A 19,935-nucleotide genomic window follows, 5' to 3' on the forward strand; every position below is an offset into this window, starting at 1 on the left:
TGTCCTTAATTAGCGATACCAAGTGAGTTGAGTTAAGTACAGCTGAGGTGGTCTTACCAGTGAATGGTTGTAAGGTCTCAGACAGAAATCGGGCCAGTTTGTAGGTGGGTGAGTCAATGGTGGAGACGATAGGAGGAAGGGGTGTACCTTCTTTATGGATTTTTGGTGAGCCATATAATCTGGGTGGTCAAGCAGCAGAGGGTTTTAAGGAAAACCGCATGGTTTGTTCAATTAGTGAAGCCGAATCAGTGATGATACTGCTGGTTTTCGTAACGAGGCTGTTGGTGGGATCTCTTTAAATTTTTGTATAGCTGCCACCATTAAGTAGGTCCTGAATTTTGTTATTGTATGCGGTTTTGTCCATGATGAGTGTGGCATTGCCCTTGTCGGCTGAGAGAATGACGATATCATCGTCATTCTCTGAGGCACTGAGGCACCTAGATTCGCCTAGTTATTTCAATGCTAAATTCTCCTGTTTGATTTATACTAGGTGCCTCGGTGAATGTGTATGCTCTGACTTTAAACATAGCTATTTCTGTGACCAGTTACAAGCTAATCACTCAGCTATTTCAATGCTAAATTCTATGCTAATTCCTTTGTCAAGGGGTGCCTCTGCGGATGTGTATGCTTTAACTTAGCTATTTCAATGCTAAATTCTATGCTAATTCCTTTGTCAAGGGGTGCCTCTGCGGATGTGTATGCTTTAACTTTAACATAGCCATTTCTGTGACCAGTCACAAGCTAATCACTCGGCCATTTCAATGCTAAATTATATGCTAATTCCTTTGTCAAGGCGCTTTGTTTCTTCTGACACAGCTTAAAGGTCGTGGTCTGAACGTGGCTTTTTTCACTCCAGCGCTGTCCTACCAGACAGTCTCGTTCCTTCACCTGATGAAGGCCGCTTGTGTTGTGGCCGAAACGTTGTGAGAATATTGTGTTATTTTATTTTATCAATTTATAATTTTATTCTCATTCTACGTGACTTTACCGAAAGAACCAAAGAAGATGAATCCTTGCAGTCACGAAAGCTTTAAATCGAAACCTTGTCAACGTCTAACTTTTTAACGTGTGGATTTGGCTTCTTCTTGGAAAGGAGGTTGAACTTGGAAATCAGGTTATCTTTACATTTAGCTGACATGGCTGTCATGTTATCTGCATGTCCCCAATCAGATGTAGACATTTTTTCTGTCAATGTTAAGTGTGATTTCAAGAGTGTCTTGTCCACATGATCTAGTTCAATTCGGAGCAATCTCATTCTCTCTGAGATCAGGGCCAAACCTACTCTGAACAAGATTCGTTTAGCATTAGTTGTGACAGCAGCAGATGTCAGTGTAAAGGAGATCGGTATTAGCTTTTTGTCGTGACATCTCTTCAGAAATGTGAGTGAATCAATCAGATGAGACTTCCTGTTTGTAAAAAGATTTTATAGTGATGTGGAAACCCTCCCCGTAGAGGCGATTAAATATTCACTTAAAGCTTTCGTGACTGCGGGAATTCATATGGATATTTCGGTAAAGTCACGCCTGTGTCTGTATATATGGATGGCTTCATGAACGAATTTTTTAGCTTCATGAACGACACAATTCAACCGAGAGGATGGGTACAAACTCAGCAATTATTGGAAGGACGTTATCAACCAGTTTAAGTCATAACTAGCTGTGATCTTGCCACCTTGTCACCTTCCGATGTTAGTTTTATTTTACTAAAGATGGGACAAGCAATTCCAGTTCCTGCAGTATCACCCCTGCATTGAGCGTACCACAAGTTGTTAATTTCATGCGTCTACCCCATTAACAAAACCATCTCCGCTTCTTTTGCCGTTTGTGGCTTCCCCTCTTGTTTCCACCTGATGACGGTCGCTTGTGTTGCGATCGAAACGTCGTAGTTTTTTGTAAATTTTATTATTTTTTAACCTATCTAAGTGACTTTACCGAAAGACCCAAAGAATATAAATTCCCGCAGTCACAGAAGCTTTAAGTCAAGATTTAATGTTGTCCCTTTGTGCCCCATAGCCCCTATTAGTCCACGTGTGGCGGAGTGCGGGGGATTATTGTGAAGTCAACGGGACTCACACGAGAAATGGCGATGATTTGCACGAGTGCCAACACTTGGCCAGATGGCCACCACACACTCACCTGTAACCACATTCACACTCACCTGTAACAACATCCACTTTCACCTGTAACCACATCAACACAATCACCTGTAACCACATCAACACACCCACTTGTAACCACTGGCACTCTCACCTGCAACCACATCCACTCTCACCTGTAACCTCATCCACACACTCACATGTAACCACATTCACACATTCACCTGTAACCACATTCATTCTCACCTGTAGCTACATCCACTCTCACCTGTAACCACATACACTTTCACCTGTAGCTACAGTCACACACTCACCTGTAACCACATCCACACACTCACCTGTAACAACATTCATATACTCACCTACAATTATATCCAGATACGTTGCTTTGTTTTTAAAAGTGAATGACCACATGTACACTGCAGTGCTAACAACATATGTCTTTGTCAAATGCAACTCACTACACTATAGCCTCTAAAAACAGCAGTGATGAACCCCAAAGTGAGCACGTGGAAATGGGAAACTGTTAAAGTCACATAACTGATAATTACTGCCAAGGATCACAGCAAAGAGCTCATAGGAAAAGCAAAGCAAAGAGAGGAATGCAGTGCAGATCACCTCCCTGTTTTTATCAACATAACCGGGTTGCCAGGGCGTGCACTCTCGACTTTGTGAAAATCAGCGAGGTGCAGGTTTGTCATGAAGATCGGGGCTCTGGAAGAGGCCTCTGTGTTGTCTCCTCTAGTGAGGCTGGGGGAGAAATGACTTCAGCGTGCAAGACACAGCTGTGTGAGTATTCTCTATATGTACGCGTAGATGCACAGCACATTTTAGGCTTTTGCCAAAATGGCACAGAAGCGGACATGAACTATAAAACAGATCACTGAGCAATAAAAACGTAATGATTCGTTCAATTTTCTTTCTTGCCATAATTAATTTTCATGTCATAGTATTACAATCACTGGAGCAAAAACAACAGTACATTTGGAAAAAAAGTACAAAGTGTGCTAAAAGAAACAACAATAAAACATATTATTGGTTCTTTCGGTAAAGTCACGTAGAAGGGAAACAATTAAATAATAAAAATATAAACAGTTATTCTTCGTAAAATGTCCAATGAATTAATAAAAATGATTATTTGGTGATACTGCATTCACAGCGGTGCACAAGTACACATCACAAATGCAACAACACTGTGGCCTTCAAGAGACAAAGTATACAATAGACGACGTTTTGGGCAATGGCCCTTCTTCGCAGCACATGCCAGAGAGGTGGAGTTGACATGAGTAGCAGACACCACGTTATATACCATGGGGCCCGAGAAGAATACAATCGTAATGAACAGTTTTTATACATTCTTGGTTCTTTCGGTAAAGTCACATAGAAGGGAAACAATAAAATAAAAAATATAAAACAAAACAATATTTTATTATTTTTTATTATTTTATTGTTTCCCTTCTACGTGACTTTACCGAAAGAACCAAGAATATGAATCCCTGCAGTCACGAAAGCTTTAAATCAAAAGTTTTTACACAATTCACTTGGTGGATTACATCACTCACAGTGAACCCAGGAAGTCATCGCTAAGTGAATTATGAAAAACCTGTTAATCAGGAATTTTTTAATTAATGTTTATTATTTTATGCAGTTCGAGGCCCCATTGTATATCACGTGGTGTCTCCAACTCGTGTCCACTCCACCTCTCTGTGTGCTGTGAAGGGCCATTTGAAAGCCAAAGTGTTATTGACGATTGTGGTTAGTTTTTTTCCAATTAAAGAATTTACTGCTCATCACATTGCCCTTTATTAACGCAATTAATTTGCACAAATCTTGACTTAAAGCTTTCGTGACTGCAGGAATTCATATTCTTTGGGTCTTTCGGTAAAGCCACGTAGATAGAATAATAAAAAAATATCACGATGTTTCGATCGCAACACAAGCAGTCGTCTTCAGGTGAAAAAATAAGGTGAAAAGCTATTTTTTCACCTGATGACAAATAAGGTGAAAATCATTTTTTTAACCTGATAACGATTGCTTGTGTTGCGATCGAAACGTCGTGATATTTGTATTATTCTATCTACGTGGCTTTACAGAAAGACCCAAAGAAAATAATTAGCAAAAGTTACATTTGATTACCGCGCTGAATATCGAAACACGTTCCAAGGCGGAGTAGCTCAAACTAAAGTCACTGCAGCTGCTTCGTTACACACTCGGAAGTGACACACCGGTTAGCTTTATTGAACACCACATTTTTGGCAAACATGACCCACAGAGGAAAAAAAAACCCTCCCACATTCATAGCTAGGAAAGCAATCCACCGGCAAGGGTGAGTTGAAAATAAAACATCTGCATGCATACCCTCTACAAACCGCAGATAAATTTTATTGAAAACAAACGCAAACCATTGCTGCAATTTTATGCCAAGCAAGACCAACATTACGGTTCACAATAAAATCATCGTGCCGCAAAGACAGCTAATTTATTGTGCGAATCACTGCTGCTCTCCATAGCCAAGGGTGTTGGTTTTCATATAACGGTCCGGCTAATTGGGGTCACTTATGAAAGGCAAATGCCCAATCGGCAGTATCCGTCCCTACATTCATCACTACGACAACAGGAAAACACGAGGAAACACGCACCACGCGCCAAACAAATACATTTCCATTCGAAATTGCAAAACGGCAGCTTCAGGCCACTTGCTCTGTTTGTGGATGCACTGCCACCCGTGCGCAGCCTGACTGCGTGGGTCTGCCATTGGTCTACTTCCTCCCTACACTTATATGCAATTAGCCAAGATGTCATAATTAAATGCATGCATAATCACTATTAATATTGAGACTCTTGGTCTGTATCCAGCTGCTGTCATCTTACCATGGAAAATACGATAACATTCTCACTTATGATGAAGACCAGGCTCATCCCATTAAAAACGAGACACGCACCACCCGACATGGAAAAATATGCTTGCTTTAAACATTATGGTTCAGGATCCCAGCAACAACTGTCCTGATATCTATTTGTAACATCCCAACGCTGATGATTGAGCCATCTTCACCCATTGCACTTTGCTGGGATTGTCAGAGGCGGGGGCGGGGGAGCTGCCAGTGATACTGGGGTCATGACCCCATGACCAGGGAGCTCCTGAGAGACACAAAGCACAGATTATCATCTCCTCGTGCACCGCAAGTGTATCTGCCTGCTGAGCCATCGGGAAGACCGAGGGTCAGCGAGTCCCCACGATCAAATGAGCGCTCATATCTACTGGCAAACCTGAAGCACTGGCATAAATTCCACATTTCCATGGTAAGGGCCAGTCAATCCATTGTGTGATCCCTGTTGGCTTCCCAAAAACCATACTCATTATGGATAGCAAACAGATAATGATCTGAGGTGACCCCTAGCTGGGATTTGCACTGCAACCTTCCGCTTGTAAGTCATGCGCTACAAGGCCAGTCTCACAAAGCCAGAAACTATATATTTTAAATGTGATTTTTTCGTGATTTAAAAAAAGTATACGAATTTGGGACCTTTAGTGATGTTTTCATAAACTTAAAACTAACTACGAGTACTGTAAGAAGCTTAATTTTAATTGCAGATCTGGGAACTCTACACTACCAAAGCAATTCAACAAAAGCTCCGTTGTATTTTGTCCATGTGTGTTTGCAGTACTTTGCAGACATCCTTATTAGGGTAGCTTTGTATTTCACATTCTACCACTCCGTTCTAATTAAAACAGCACGTCATCAGCAACGCAAACAAGACCTTCCATTTTAAGGGAAAAACGATCATCTTGAAAAAAAAACCTCCCATTCATTGAATAAAAAAACGTTAATTGCTTGCACGGGAAAATGTTCGCAGTAGTCAAGGGTGAGCACGTTTTCATCGCTCATTTGAGGATGAAAAAACTCTCTCAAGTGGCCGCCGGCTTCACAAACGCTGACAACACAAGCGTCCCTCCTTTAGTACATCGACGGCACAAACGTGTCGTTATTCTTTGCTCGCACGACGAGCCCGGCTCTCATGGCGGCACCGAGGGGCATTCAGCCGCGCACAATGCACGACGTGCCGGCGCGGCACTCGGAGTGGGCGGCCGCCCTCCGCTGGCTCGCAGCGGATTCCTCTGCCGCACGCTCCTTCCACAGCTGATTGTGCCCTCGATCGTCTCGCACAGCGGGGGCCACAGGGCTCGCATTGGCCCCTCCCCTACAGAGGTACTGGATGGGGGAATGTGTGGTGGGGGGGGCCCACGCCTTATTCGGGACCAACGAGTTCCAGTTGCTTACAGGATGGGAGGCGCTTGGACAACTGTGACCGAGCGGCCCCAATGAGTAAAAAAAAAACGGACGCCACATTACGAGTAGAGAGAGAGAGGGCTCTCAATGACTGGGGCTGCAGGGTGGATGGATGCGGGGGCTGGCTGCTCGCATGAAAACGCGCGCATTCCTGCGCGGCTGTCATGTACGCTGAGGCTGTGAGTAGGAAGGGCTCATTGCTTTGGGCTGAGCGCAGGAGGAGCGTTGCGCTCAGTGACTCCCGCCGGTGGTGAGCAGAAACGACGGGGGCTTGGGGGCACGGGGGCACGGGGGGGGGACTCACAGAGATCCCGAGCGTGGAGCCACGCGGCTCCAAAAGTCAGTGCAGCACCAGGACTCGGGAAGGAGGAATGACAATCAGTGAGTGCATCTGACCGAAGACCCGAGATATATTATTATACTTGTATATGCGTGCAAAGAAAACAAGGTATTGCAACCAACAAACTATTTAAACTTTAAATATAAGAAACTAGAATTCATATTAATTGACAACTGTAAATAACAGCAAAATGTATTGAAATATGCATGATGACGTTATTGAAAGAAAACGCCGCTAGCCGCTGACATCGCAATCGAGTGACTCTGACGTCCAGCTGTATTTCCAGCAGCCGTATGAACACGTTTATGTTGACAGGCCTGTAAGCTCATCACCGTCCACGCATCGGCATGGCTCTCCGAAGACTGCCCGGGGTGCTACGACTACCACTTGCGCCGGTGGCACCGCTGGCGCTGGCGCTGCTGCTGTGCGCCGGAGTCTGCACGCCGGCCTTCCCGCCCTCGCCACGGAGGTCGGCGCTGGGCGAGCTGCCCGGCGGCGGCGGCGGCGGGCGGCGCTCGTTCCACCGCGTGCAGCACGGCGCCTGCGTCTACACTTTCCTGCTGCCCGAGGTGGACGGGTGCCGGGCGGCCGCGGCCGACCGGGGGGGTGCAGCGGGCCCTGCCACTGCCGCCGCCGCGGCGTCCCAGAGCGGCTACGGTGGCAACCCCAACGCGCTGCCGCAGCGCGATGCGCCAGCGTCTGCGGCGACCCCCGAGACCGAGTGGCCGCAGCCTCGGCTCCAGCAGCTGGAGACTTTGCTGGAGAACAACACGCAGTGGCTGCGCAAGGTGAGGCCACGTGGGGCCCTCGGGCACGCACACACACACGCGCGCACGTGTCGCCAGGGATTAATTCCTCATGAAAGACTAGATAAGCCTGGTTACCAGCTGCCGCAGCCATAGGAGGAGTTATTCTGGATACGGTGTGCCGCGCGCGGAAACATTTAATGGGTCGTCATCCCAGACGGACCCAGCTAAGTTTAAGCCCTGCGCTTCGCTAAATACAAGTGATCGTAAATGCATTTTTTATAACCAAATAACTCGATGACAATTACGACAACTTCATCATTTATCCTGTCCAGGAGTGACATCTGGAAAGGTTTCTTTCGAATGTCTTTTCCTCGGAAAGCTGACAATTAATGCAATAATTAAATGTTTGATTCCGCCAGAAATGTGCGAATGAAGCGTCATTTAAAATCAGTTAATTGTACAAGCAAGGTGCGCTGCATGGTACACGGTAAAGACCGACTGACACGCATTATCCACCAAAAACAACTCCTGTTAGGCACTCATTCTGTTGACATTTGCTCGGCTGCAACTTCGATGGAATCTCTTGAGCAGCCCTCACCTACAGCGGGACTACGCGAGCAGGTGCAAGCCTGGTTTGTGTGAGTTAATATTAACCGTGGAGGCAACGGTACTTTTGGCACGCATGCTTGCACAGGGGCTACGCACCGCACTTATGAATGCAAGAAGGCTTTGATTATATTACGCATGCATTTTTCAATGCGCATTCCACAAAGCAGACATCACATCGTAATGCATGCAAATGCGGTGGAAACTTCCAACATTTGCTAAAAGGGAAGCACGATACTTAGATTCCAAATTGACCTTTACCCGACTGAAGCATCCACGTTGCACAATTAAGATTTGCTTATAAGACATTTCAGAATGTCGGAGAAGCCTGTTCGATGCATATCTCGGTTTGCTACTCAGAAATAAACGCCTGAGATGACAACATTTGTTGTTTAAATGATAGACATAATATTATTTATCAGACACTTAGTTATGGTTGATTTTGGAAGGTACAGGATATTATTTTCATCAGTTACTGCAACCGCAAGTCCAAGACTTAATCATTAAACTCCCGCAACCTTTGCACGTCCAGTGATGCTTTCGTTACAAAGCAAGGCACTGAAAGCCTCACTCACACACACGACATGTCACGAGACCAGCCGAAAACACTCAACAGCATTAAACTATTTCAGGAAATATTCAATTCGAATATTTTGAGGTCAGTAAAGTACTTATTATCGTAATAAAACGCAACGCGTTTCTTTACTTGGAAAAATAAACACAACCGAAGGAGTGTGCTATCAAAGTAGAGGCAAAACGCGGTGTTATTTGTCGTTAAGACAACACCGTCACTTGCAGGTGCCATGCTGGCTGCGCCACACCGCAGAGCCCCCGAGTGACGCTCCGCATGCACACTCCGGAGAGGTCCTCGCAATCTGCACAAATCATCGCCGGGGCTGCTTTTACAGTCCACGGCCTCTCGTACTGCACGGCAATTATCGCGCCTGTGCTATATCCCACTCACTCTGGCCGACTCCGTGCGGACGGGGTCCAGATTTGAAAGTTTGTCAGGCAATGAGCTGCTGGGGTTCATTACTTTAACGATTACTTTGTTGCGGTCGCCTCACTCATTGGAAGCCTCACTGTCTTAACGAACCCATGCCTGGTAAGTCCTGAGAATAAGTGTGCCCGGGAGATATGTTTCATACCACATGTCCCTGTATTGGTTGGCTCGACAATGGTTTAGTGTGTCTCTGCAAGGAATCTTTCCTTTTGAAGTCCTGGGGTTCGTGTGCGCGCTCGTGTGTATGAGCGTGCATGCGTACATCTGTGGGGGTACGAATGTGTGGTCAGCTCAAGTTTTATTGGCCAGCTATCAGGTGAACTATTAAACCCACCACAGGAAATGTCCCACGTAAGGGGAGCATTATTACATGTTGAGAACCCCGTGTGAGTAACGCTGGAAAGCTCCCCGGCACTTGTTGCCACACCACTGCAAGAACGGCATCAGGTGCTGACACAGCGCGAGTGTGGGGCCTGCTCAGTGCCGGCAGCACGGCGCAACACCGTGCCACCTCCACACACGTGCCTCAGTGGTAGAGCAGGCGGCTCGCAATCGGATGGTAGCGAGGTCAAAACCTTATGGGGGGGGGGGGGGGACGTTCGCTCAGCCCGTCGTCCCTCCGGGTTTGTGTGAAGTCAACGGTAACTTATAAAGTGAAGTCAACGGCAACTGCCAAAGGAACGTGGAATTTACACCACAAGCTAAGGGCTGCAATGAGATGCGTGCTGCTTAATGCTCATTGTAGCACAGAAACAGTTTGACCTCTGCTGATATGGTAGTGTTTATTGTGACACGTGACTAAATGCACAACAAATAACGAACAAAGCCCAGGTTGTTTGTGTGAGCGGCCACGTTTGTCGAGCGCCACGGCGTACGGAGCAACGCGTGAAGTGCGAAAGCACACAAATCAACTAATCTCATTCCCCTATACTAACGTGCACTTAAGATTCCTTGGTTTATTTGGATTCTCAAAGAGTTTCAGCATTAAATATTGATCTTAACCTACGACTTTGACAATACAATTGTCTTCAGCTCAAAGCCCCATGACAGAATCACACAGTGCATGTTTATAAACGCGATACATAAAGAGTAGAGTGTAAATCAACGCTGACGCGGGAGCTGTTGCCACCATGCCGAACAGAGGGCCTCCCCACTAGAGCAAGCATACTCCAAACAAACCTCTGCGTGTCTTGCACGTTGTGCTCATGTGCAGTACACTGCTCAATATAATATTCCAAATAACAAATCCCTCCTTGTGTAGCCTTCGAGACCATTGGGGTATGGGCTGTTAGTGAGCACCTATTAAGGCCGGCACAACGTGCGATGGCAGTTGTGTGGCCAGCACACATCAGGGAACCTTTCTCTCATCAGTGCCGATGTTTACGCAGCGCCAGGAAACCCGTTTAACGCCGAGGCCGGATGTTGTTCCTGGCTAGGACTTAAATCCAGGTAACCAGGATCACAGGGCAGCCTGTTGTAACATATATTACAATACACACACACATGCACATATTTATTTTACATACAATACTGGAATTAATTGCATTTTTTCAAGTCACAACTTACAAGTTATCGTATTTGAGGTTTATTTTGCAATACATATATAGATGTTGTTATAGTAGTGGGGTGCAGCGGCGCACACTGCTGCCCCGCAAAACACTTCGACGGCGGGTCTCAACGTTTAGTCATCGACTAATTGTGGGATTTTTCACAATAGTAAGATTGTAAAAAACAAACAAATAAAGTGAATAACTCATTTAACTCATTTAATGAGCTATTCACTTTAAGAATGCAGGCAGAGTTGAATATTTCAAAGTCAAATGTAAACAAAGATTTGTTTGTGCATGAACTGATCCTCGAGTTGGGTTGATTAGCCGATGGTTTTTATAACGGACGGAGGTTTTGTCGTAAAGCGCCCTGGGGATGCACGCGTGCAGAGTGCTCTTTACAGAAACTTGTATTGTTCTGTGAGTGAGGGAAACCATGTCTCATTGAGGATGCTGCTTGGGACAAACATAACGAGCAAGGAGCGGAACGTTGCGCTGGGTGCTCCATCGCTGGGAAGCACGAGGAGAGGGAGGAGTGAGAGGGAGGAGTGAGAGGCAGGGAGCTCCAGACGGTGAGCATGGCCGGTGAGCGTGGCCAGTGAGCGTAGCCGGTGAGCGTGGTCGGTGAGCGTGGCCGGTCAGCGTGGCCCGTGAGCACGGTCGGTGAGTGTGGCCGGTGAGCGTGGCCGGTGAATGTGGTCGGTGAGCACGGTCGGTGAGTGTGGTCGGTGAGCGTGGTCGGTGAGCGTGGCCGGTGAGCGTGGCCGGTGAGTGTGGTCGGTGAGCACAGTCGGTGAGCGTGGCCGGTGAGTGTGGCCAGTGAGCGTGGCCGGTGAGCGTGGCCGGTGAGCGTGGCCGGTGAGTGTGGCTGGTAATTGTGCTCATGCACCCAGTCAAAGCTACGTCGCGCCCCAAGCCTCGTGAACGTAGGCTGTGCCCCCAACTCCACACATGTTCTTACGTCGCACAGCAATAGCACGAACACAATGCACGCGCTCGTGCGTACACGCAGTGATTACAAAGCCACAACGCACACACGTTTGTGAGGTTGCGCATGTCTAGAGACCGATGGTAGTGAGTGAAATGTAACAAGACGTTAGACAGTTACATTTATATCTCATCTTTCAATCAAGGAACATTTAGAGACACATTCGAATGTACGATATGAAATCGATGCTTGCTACTGGGTTACAACCTTAGGTTTAAAAACCACAAATCAGATGTATAATTTCAATTATGAAAAATGAAATGCAGAAATTACACCGGAAATAATTTGGTATTTCAATACATCATTTACCTAAACTTGGTTTTCATGCAAAGTGGAAGACAGGAAGCAATGTAATTAACCGCGCGAACCGCATGCCGCGTAAATCTGGCTACGTACCGTGGGCCACGCCACAGCGTACCTGGGAACGTTTTGGGTAAAGTTTCCATTCCAACATCCAAGACCTCTGCCAAGGTCACCGGCGCTGCGGGCCTCGCCGCCCCCCGTGCACGTTGCGGTAACGCTATTTCACTGCTTGACTCTCTGACTTAGGGTAACAAAAAAAATTCCAAACGAGGCCCTGCGCTTCAAAGACGTGCCAGCCGTGTCAAATTGCACAAAAGCACCAGAAAGGTCTCACATCTCTGGTGCCAGGCATGGCCAATGCCCACACCCCCCCCACCCCTCCTATAAAATAGGAGTGCACGCAGTACTGGCCTGGCAACGGGCGAATGACATTTTCTCTGGAGCCTTTGTGATGGTAATGATGAATGGTACAGCAGTGCGAGAGACCCCGGGGAAACCATTATAAGCCGAGCAGCAGGACTCCAGCCACACACACATTACCATCCAAAAATAGGCTCCGAAATGTGGAAGCTTAGCTATTCATAAATTAGTTCTACCCCTTTCGCCGCGTTATTATGTTGCAGTTATAATGCTTTAACTTATACCCTGAAAGTAACAGTGTGATGGCTGCATTACTCTGTCAAACGCAGGCAGTGGCGACGCTAATCATACAGAATGCAGCGTGGATACGATTTTAACTGAAATCCACTTAGGAACAATTATATTTTTTCTGGTTTTTTTTACAGTTTGAAAGGTTAAACTAAAACATTCCCCAAACATTATTCAATTTGGGGCTTTATACGACTGTCACGCGCGTTATGAGCGCACGCCTCCCGCGTGAGCGCGGCGGTGGCTCGGCTGCCGTGGGCCGGCGGAGCCTCGCACCACGAACCACAGCGATGAGGCGCAGCCCCACGACGGGACGAGCCCTCGCTACACACGCGGCACACATCGGCGGGGAATCAACCTCCAAACTATGAGCCCCGCTGCTAAAGCTGAGCAATAATTTAGTTGTTATGATTGTGTTCGAACAAAAGACGTCATTTTACTGCCCCTCCCGCGGGGGCTACGCACGCGTTCGGTGTGCTCAGGAGAGAAGTGTCAGTGTCTGCCTGCTTGAATGAGCATGGAGCGGCATTCGGTTCGATCAGTGGGCCTGAGCCAGGGGTGGACACTCCACATTCCATTGTTTGGCGCCAGTCTATCTGCAGGGCAACCACAGTCGACTTCCAACAGATTGTTGTTCATTTTATTGACCCGGGGGGGGGGGGGATTAATGCAATCCAGAGTGGGTTTATCGAGTGTCTCCATGCAACTGAATCTCAAGTTGCTGCATTAGAAACTGGGACAAGCATCTTGGAAACTAGGGAAAGAGTAAGGATTGATTATCGAGGTTATTGTCACAGAGTGAGAGGTCGGAAGCTACAGGGCAGAAAGTGAGAGCAGATGGAGGCATGGTAATGGTACATAGAGACACAGCCAGTCACATGCGGAGTTGCAGAGGAAAGTCCTGAGACTGGCCTTGGACAGGGGAAGGGAGTCAGCAGTGGAGATGACCAGAGTAAGGGAGTTCCACCCTCTTGAGAGGATGTTGACGGGGAGTTGGCGCAGGTCCTTTAGTCCACGAGCCCAGACCAGATAGATATCCCTTGTCGGTACCACATCAGGTGACATGAGTTAACTGGGAACATTTATTTCTGTGGCCAGTAACAGTGCATTATGTGATAACCCATTTAATTTACTCTCATTAGCCATTTAAATCCATCGGAACGTCTAAAGTTTTGCTACCTCAGGTGGAACCAATTCTTTGCTCTGGCCCAGGGACGACTTTGGTTTTTTGGAGCAGAGGGCAAATGGGAAGGGAGAGTCGACCTACGGCCGGGATTTGAACTCACAGGCTTCCGATCATTTTCCAATTAAACAGAAACTCTAAAATAAATACATCTAAAAGTAATTACCATAAGACTGCACACGCCACAGCAGAACTACGGCACATCGTGCCGCTCGCTGAGAAAGCATACTGAGCACACAGACTGCTTCTGTGAATATGCAGTGAATGAAGTCCACTCATTTACAAACTAAATATACTCGACCCTGGTTTCTGGCTGCATTATTTGCTTGTCCTGAAGCTGCGACCCCGCTGGGCCCCCTCGCCGCTCTGGCCTCGGCTCTACCGTAATTGAGTGCTCGCCACGGCCCGACGGCAGGCTGGGCCGCGCAACATCTGCTCAATGTCGTCAAGCCCCTTCCACATTCTATAATCAAACTCTTTACCCTCCGTGGTGAGTTGGGTCATCACACCTCTACGATGGGCCCAGCCCCCTTCTCCTCAAAGTAAACCCAAATTCTGTTCCTGTTTCCACAAGCTAAACTCTTTTGGCATGTCTACACCAGTGGTAAACATCCTACAGTCAAATGTTAATCCTCAACAAGGGTTTGGACTTGTGACCTGTGGCAAGCCTCGAAACACGGCGAATCCCAACCTGACAGTTCAGGCCCAATGCGTTCAGCAGGGTAAGTGGATCCAAATAAATAAAAAATTGCCACCGAATGGTAATAATCCAAGCGGTTCACGGTGTAAGCGATTGGCTCACGACCGTAATATTTGGAGATGAAATCCTCTTCTGGATTGACCCAGCTCCCCATCCTCCGGATTTCGTAAAACGGCACCACCGAGTGTCCTCGCGTAGCACTTCAAATCGCTCAAACCTCCGCTCAGCGGCACGCCGGGGAGTCACTGGTGCTCCGCAGCCATGCCGTGTCCGCCTCTTGAGCGGCGGTGCCAGATTTAGCAGGAGCAGGAATGCTGTGAGGACGAGGTGCAAGAAGCAGGCGCCTATCTTGTTTTGCGGTTTCGAGCGGTACAGGCTCAAGGAGGTGCTGCCTTACTGCTGTCGGCTGCTGTCAGCCGTCCCGATTAGCGCTCCGGCAGGATTGCCGCTCGCTTCACCTCTCCCACTGTTGCTGCCACAGGCGTTCACCTCAAGGGGTGCAGCACCTACGCTGTTAACGTGCTGCGGGCACGAGGGTCTCGGCGTCCGTGAGTCGTGGGGTCACCGTTTCTGCGTGTGTTGGTGTCCCCGTGTTGTTATTCCAGCACGGGGGAATATTTCACGTTGCGCATCTGTGCTATGCCTTGTGCGCACGATGGGTACACGTGGATACAAGAGTGCACCACTGTGTGCAGCGGCTGTGGCTTAAATCCTTAATTAGAAAATTGCCTCAATTAAATGACGAAACCCACACTAATTAGTTTAGTGTGCTGCTTACGATGAGCTACGCGGACCCCATCGGCCCAATCGCTACGTGTGCGTGGATGCACTTGGCTGTTCTTGTCAGCCTAACGGGACAATGCGATGAGGCAATTGTCAGCGGCAGAGTATAATTTTGGCCAGATTCAGATTCATGTCTGCTAAATGCCCATTTTTATGCAAATATTTTACCTGGATAATCCCTTGATAAGGAATTTGGCTTGCCAGCATGTCCAGGGTTTGAAGAAATATTTCTTGCCTCGTTAAACGGAGTATTCCCGTGCACAACCCGAATAACTGTGTCGGTTTCTGTATGATATTGACATCCTGTACTGTGAACTTAACCAGAGCTGGGATGTGTAGCATAGCACACTTAGCCAAATGCACAGGTTCTGATTTCTAAGACAACCTCGCAGCATCAGAGTGACAGCAGCATACTGCAGAGCTGGCATCGTGGGCTACTGAACAACACTGGGTATTTCTTCTCGGATTAGGCTTGAGCTGAGTTTAACCTATGCCACTGGGATCGATTGCACAGATCACGGCATGGGAAACGAGAGGGGTGGGACACAGCTGCCGAGATGCCGGCACTGATCGCCGAGTTAGAACGAGCAGCCTCGGGCCGCGATTACTGCGCGGGTGAGAAAGACGGTCAAGCTGCAGATTTATCGGCCGTAGAAGATGCAGACCACCCCACCTCCCCACGACAGCCGAGCACGTAAATTATGAACAATAATTCGAGGCAATCTCGTGTCGCTAACTTTACACAAAAGCGCCGCGTGTTAGAGCGGCACTGATGAAAGGGTTGCTCTTAAACACATGGCTCATGTCACACACACATACACACTCACGTGCTCTAATATATGTTCTTATTTTAAACGTATTTTCTACATGGGGTTTTTTTTAACTACACTGCAAATCGTGGAGCTCAAGGGGTACGAGGCCGTTCCATGAGCCCCCTTAGTTCCGGCTGTGTGTCAAGCCACAAGTGTGAGCACGTCCATTTGGTGCATCGGTCACCGTCAGCTCAAAGCCAAATCATCATCATCATCGTTATTAAATCCGTGCCATAACACAAATAACCAATGCTGTATTTGGGCACAGGCCACCGATCTCATTATGAAACAAAATAATGTTACATCATTAATAATTAGACTTGTCTTTGTTAGATCCACAAACAGTAGTGGTAGAAAATTCTTATAGAGACCGACCCTTGCTATACGTGTGCATGAGCACCGCCCTGTGCTTGTTTGAACATGAGGACACCTTGGTTAGCTTTGAGTGACCAACCAGCACCAACCCGATGATGCTGTGTGCCTTAGCTCTCGCTTCAACCGAGTTATGCACGTCACGTGCAACACTGGCACAGAGTGGCAGTACAGTGGTCAGCGTAGCGCGTTCCGAACCCAGAACCCTGATTCCCAGCTATGACGAATATGAGCGGCCAGTGACACGAGAAGCGATCTTTACGCCTCCAAATGACCAATCTGTATTAACCGGCGAGGTGAAATATGGGCAAACCACCATCACGACCGACGTGGCGTGGGGAGGCCTTCATCCAGTAGCGGATCGCCCAAGGGCTGCACGTGAATCTTTCATGGATATAGACCCATAAGCCTGCCCTTTGAATAATGTGTTGAGTAAGAACGAAAAGAGGTTTTTGACCGTCACCGAGAAATACTGCAGCTCAGAGAAACCAAGTCCAAGATTCAGCAGAGGTGAGCAGTGGGGGCTTTCTGTGAGAGCTGGCGACACGGGTGAGGGGTGGTGAGGGGGGTGGCCAGGCCGGGTGATGCTGTCACTCTCACTGAAGGGTAATAGTTCTTTAAAGCGTAAATAATTCGAATTTATTCAGGACCTTGACAATGGGCTGATTGTGATAGTTTCCTTACGGCTCTTGTAGTCAACTGGCCTGCACAGTGAGTGTGCCTCTATTCCTCCACGTACAGGTGTGATTTCAAACATTGTGGGAATGAGCGTTCATATAAAACAACCGCACATGAAGAACAACCACCCAGAACGTGATACTTTTTTAGCAGACAGTTGAAGAGCTCAGACGACCCCTGCTGGGATTTAAACTCGCAACCTTCCGATCGGAAGTTGAGCCTTGTTACAATAGTTTCTCACTACATCACACATGTATAGATCTGCTGGCGCATGTCTATGTGTGCAGTGCGTTTTGTGTCTAAGTGGAGTGAATTTAGTTGTGCTGCATCCTAAAAGTGCAGAGGTTTAGCGCACGAAAGGTTGCAAATTAAAATCCCAGTCAGAGTTAGCTCAGCCCTTCATTCCGACAGGGTAAATAAACTGAGTGCAACTTTGTGCAGAGTTATCTTATACTGACGGTTCCTGTGGACAAAATGACCCTCATCAAACAAACGTGAAATTTCCAACACCGGCTCAGAGTCGTGAATGAAGATGAGCAGGGTTCCACCCTCATTTGAAGAGGGAAACACTCCTACTCTTTTGAAGAGTAATGGCTTTTTAATTTAAACACACACACGCGTGCGCGTGTGTGCGACGCAGAGAATCCACTGTGCCTTCACGCAGAAGTGCGTCTCCCGGGCGGAGTGCATGCTGCGGAGTGCCTGCCCCGACGCCAAGTGTACATTTCTAACGTCCTGCAGGCATGACAACCGCCATGAGGGACACACTGAACACTCTGCCCGGGGTCTGGTGAGTTTTATATCCTTAAATAGTAACTAATTGCAGCTCTTAGAGAAATAGTATTTGGTTATTTGTAATTCTATATTACAAACAAAACATCGATTGCACTTTATAATTCAACCAAAGATAATATAATCCACTACACAAAGAAAACTAAAAAGGAAAACATTCCCACTTTTCTAAAAAATGTAAAGCCACTCTTGTTAAAAGAAAACAGAAATTATTTTCACTCACTCAGCATGAAACTGGCTGAAGGTGCTTTGAGCAACTTGACTGTCACCTGCTGTGACCCAACCAAAAGCTCAAAGACAAAGATCCCTCATGTAGCCTTGAACAAAAGACAAAGGTCCCCCGTATAGCCTTGACAAACTGTTGGGGCAAGTGCTGTTAGTGAGCACCTATGAAGGCTGGTGCGGCACACGAGGGGGTGGGTGGCAAACACCACACCCGGCCGCCTTTGTCTCCCCAGTGGCGATGTTTTACATACCACGCCAGATACTCATGTGAGGCTGAGTCGACTTAGGGGAGGCCCAGGACCGAATCAGATGATCGTCACCGGTGTTGGCCGTGAGCGGGAATCGAACTTAAGTCGCCCGGTTTGTAGCGCAGTGCGCTACCCGCAACAGTACCGCTCCCAACAACATACACGTGCACGCATACACACAACCACGCACAGCGGCATAAACGCTTGCTCGTGATACTCCGTGCGCCGGTACGACCGCCCGTGAGCGGCGTGCTCCGCGGTGCTAGCCGGCGGCACAATGAGCGGCGTACGCCCGTCCATCACGGCCCTCCCAAGTGCCCGAATCTGTTCTGGCTTTGTAGCAGTGTGGCAGATTGATCGCCCGGAGGGGGGTCCTCCTGTTCTGACTTTATTTTCTAAAGAGCGGAGCAGGTCAGCTCGCTCGGAAGGCAGGAGCACGTCCCCTAGAAAGTGTTTCAAAATGTCACCAGAGGTCGAAGGTGAATCCCGAGAAAGTGAATTATCTCGCGCCTTACCGGCAGCGCTCGCAAGACGCCACTCTCACAACGTGAGCATGCGATGTATTCATTAAGCGCAGCACCTTCGCCAAAGAAATAAGGACGCTGCAGATTTAGAATGACTTACTAAAGGTATTCATCTGCAAGCATGTTGATATTATACATGTTAACACAAGGATTGCCAAAATTCTATTATTTCACTGTAATGCATGACAACTACACATTTACCAGATCCGTAAATATCCAGTATATATCAGAATAGGTTTTCCCCTTTTTTCTGGTAACAAAACAGGTGTTAAGATGTTAAAACACCAAACTGAAACCTTTTACATGGAATCATGTCTGCATTAACCACAATACTTGTGGCCAGAATGCAAAAAAACACATACTCTGATAATATATGCATTGTCTTTGAAACTGATTGGTCCACATCAGAGACAGCTTTCTTTTGAGCCTCGTCTCAAAACGGTGTTAGACCAGAGGACGCCAAAAGGCGCCTTTTGTATTGTGGTTAATGCAGAGATGATTCCTTGTAAAAGGTTTCAGTTTGGTGTTTTAACATCTTAACACCTGTTTTGTTGCCAGAAAAAATGGGAAAACCTATTCTCATATTTTGGTACTGGAAAAGGAGGGACCATGCTTCAGTATATATCCATAACAACTTAAACACATTTAACCATATGGGGTTATAATAAAATATAACAGCATGTGCAGCTTGGCTCATTGCAAATAAGCTATGCATCATATACACTCAGATAATGCATGTACATTACAAAAGATAATATCTAAATACTGACTACACTGCACTTCAGTCACCTGTAGAAGCCAGTATAATTTTTGTTCCATATTTAACTTTCATCATCATCATCATTAAACTTTGCCTCAGCAAATTAATGAAAATTGCATTCGCAATACGGTTTGCAAAACCTGATGGACAATGCTCCTAATAGAAGAGCCACACTTGTAATGGGCCATGATATGTCCAGAAGAATGATGTCTCTTCACTGAATGGAGCGAGGTCCTCCCAAGATCACGAAGGTCAGGCGTCTCCCTTAACCTCAGGAGCAGGGTGAG

At 47.2% G+C, this 19,935-nt stretch overlaps 2 protein-coding genes across 8 annotated transcripts in view; one reads left to right on the forward strand and one right to left on the reverse strand.

Annotated features, from left to right (window-relative positions):
• Window positions 1-19,935, reverse strand: part of MCPH1 (microcephalin 1) — a 121,254-nt gene that overhangs the window by 33,602 nt on the left and 67,717 nt on the right. The window lies entirely within an intron of this gene.
• LOC116950948 (angiopoietin-2-like) overlaps window positions 6,290-19,935 on the forward strand; it is a 52,676-nt gene continuing 39,030 nt past the window's right edge. Inside the window, exons 1-2 of one of the 5 annotated variants that reach the window (XM_076072005.1) lie at window positions 6,290-6,306; window positions 7,043-7,515. In XM_076072005.1, coding sequence (XP_075928120.1) covers window positions 7,075-7,515 — 441 coding nt within the window. In that variant the 5' untranslated portion in view covers window positions 6,290-6,306; window positions 7,043-7,074. Of the gene's footprint in view, window positions 6,307-6,361; window positions 6,836-7,042; window positions 7,516-17,515; window positions 17,890-19,935 lie in introns of those variants that run through there. The other 4 variants (XM_076071999.1, XM_032969194.2, XM_076071996.1 and 1 more) reach the window with 4 other exon arrangements.

The sequence above is a fragment of the Petromyzon marinus genome, chromosome 3 (assembly GCF_048934315.1).
Source record: "Petromyzon marinus isolate PM22_M1 ecotype Great Lakes invasive population chromosome 3, UKy_Petmar_22M1.pri1.0, whole genome shotgun sequence".
Taxonomy (NCBI): Eukaryota; Metazoa; Chordata; class Hyperoartia; order Petromyzontiformes; family Petromyzontidae; genus Petromyzon; species Petromyzon marinus.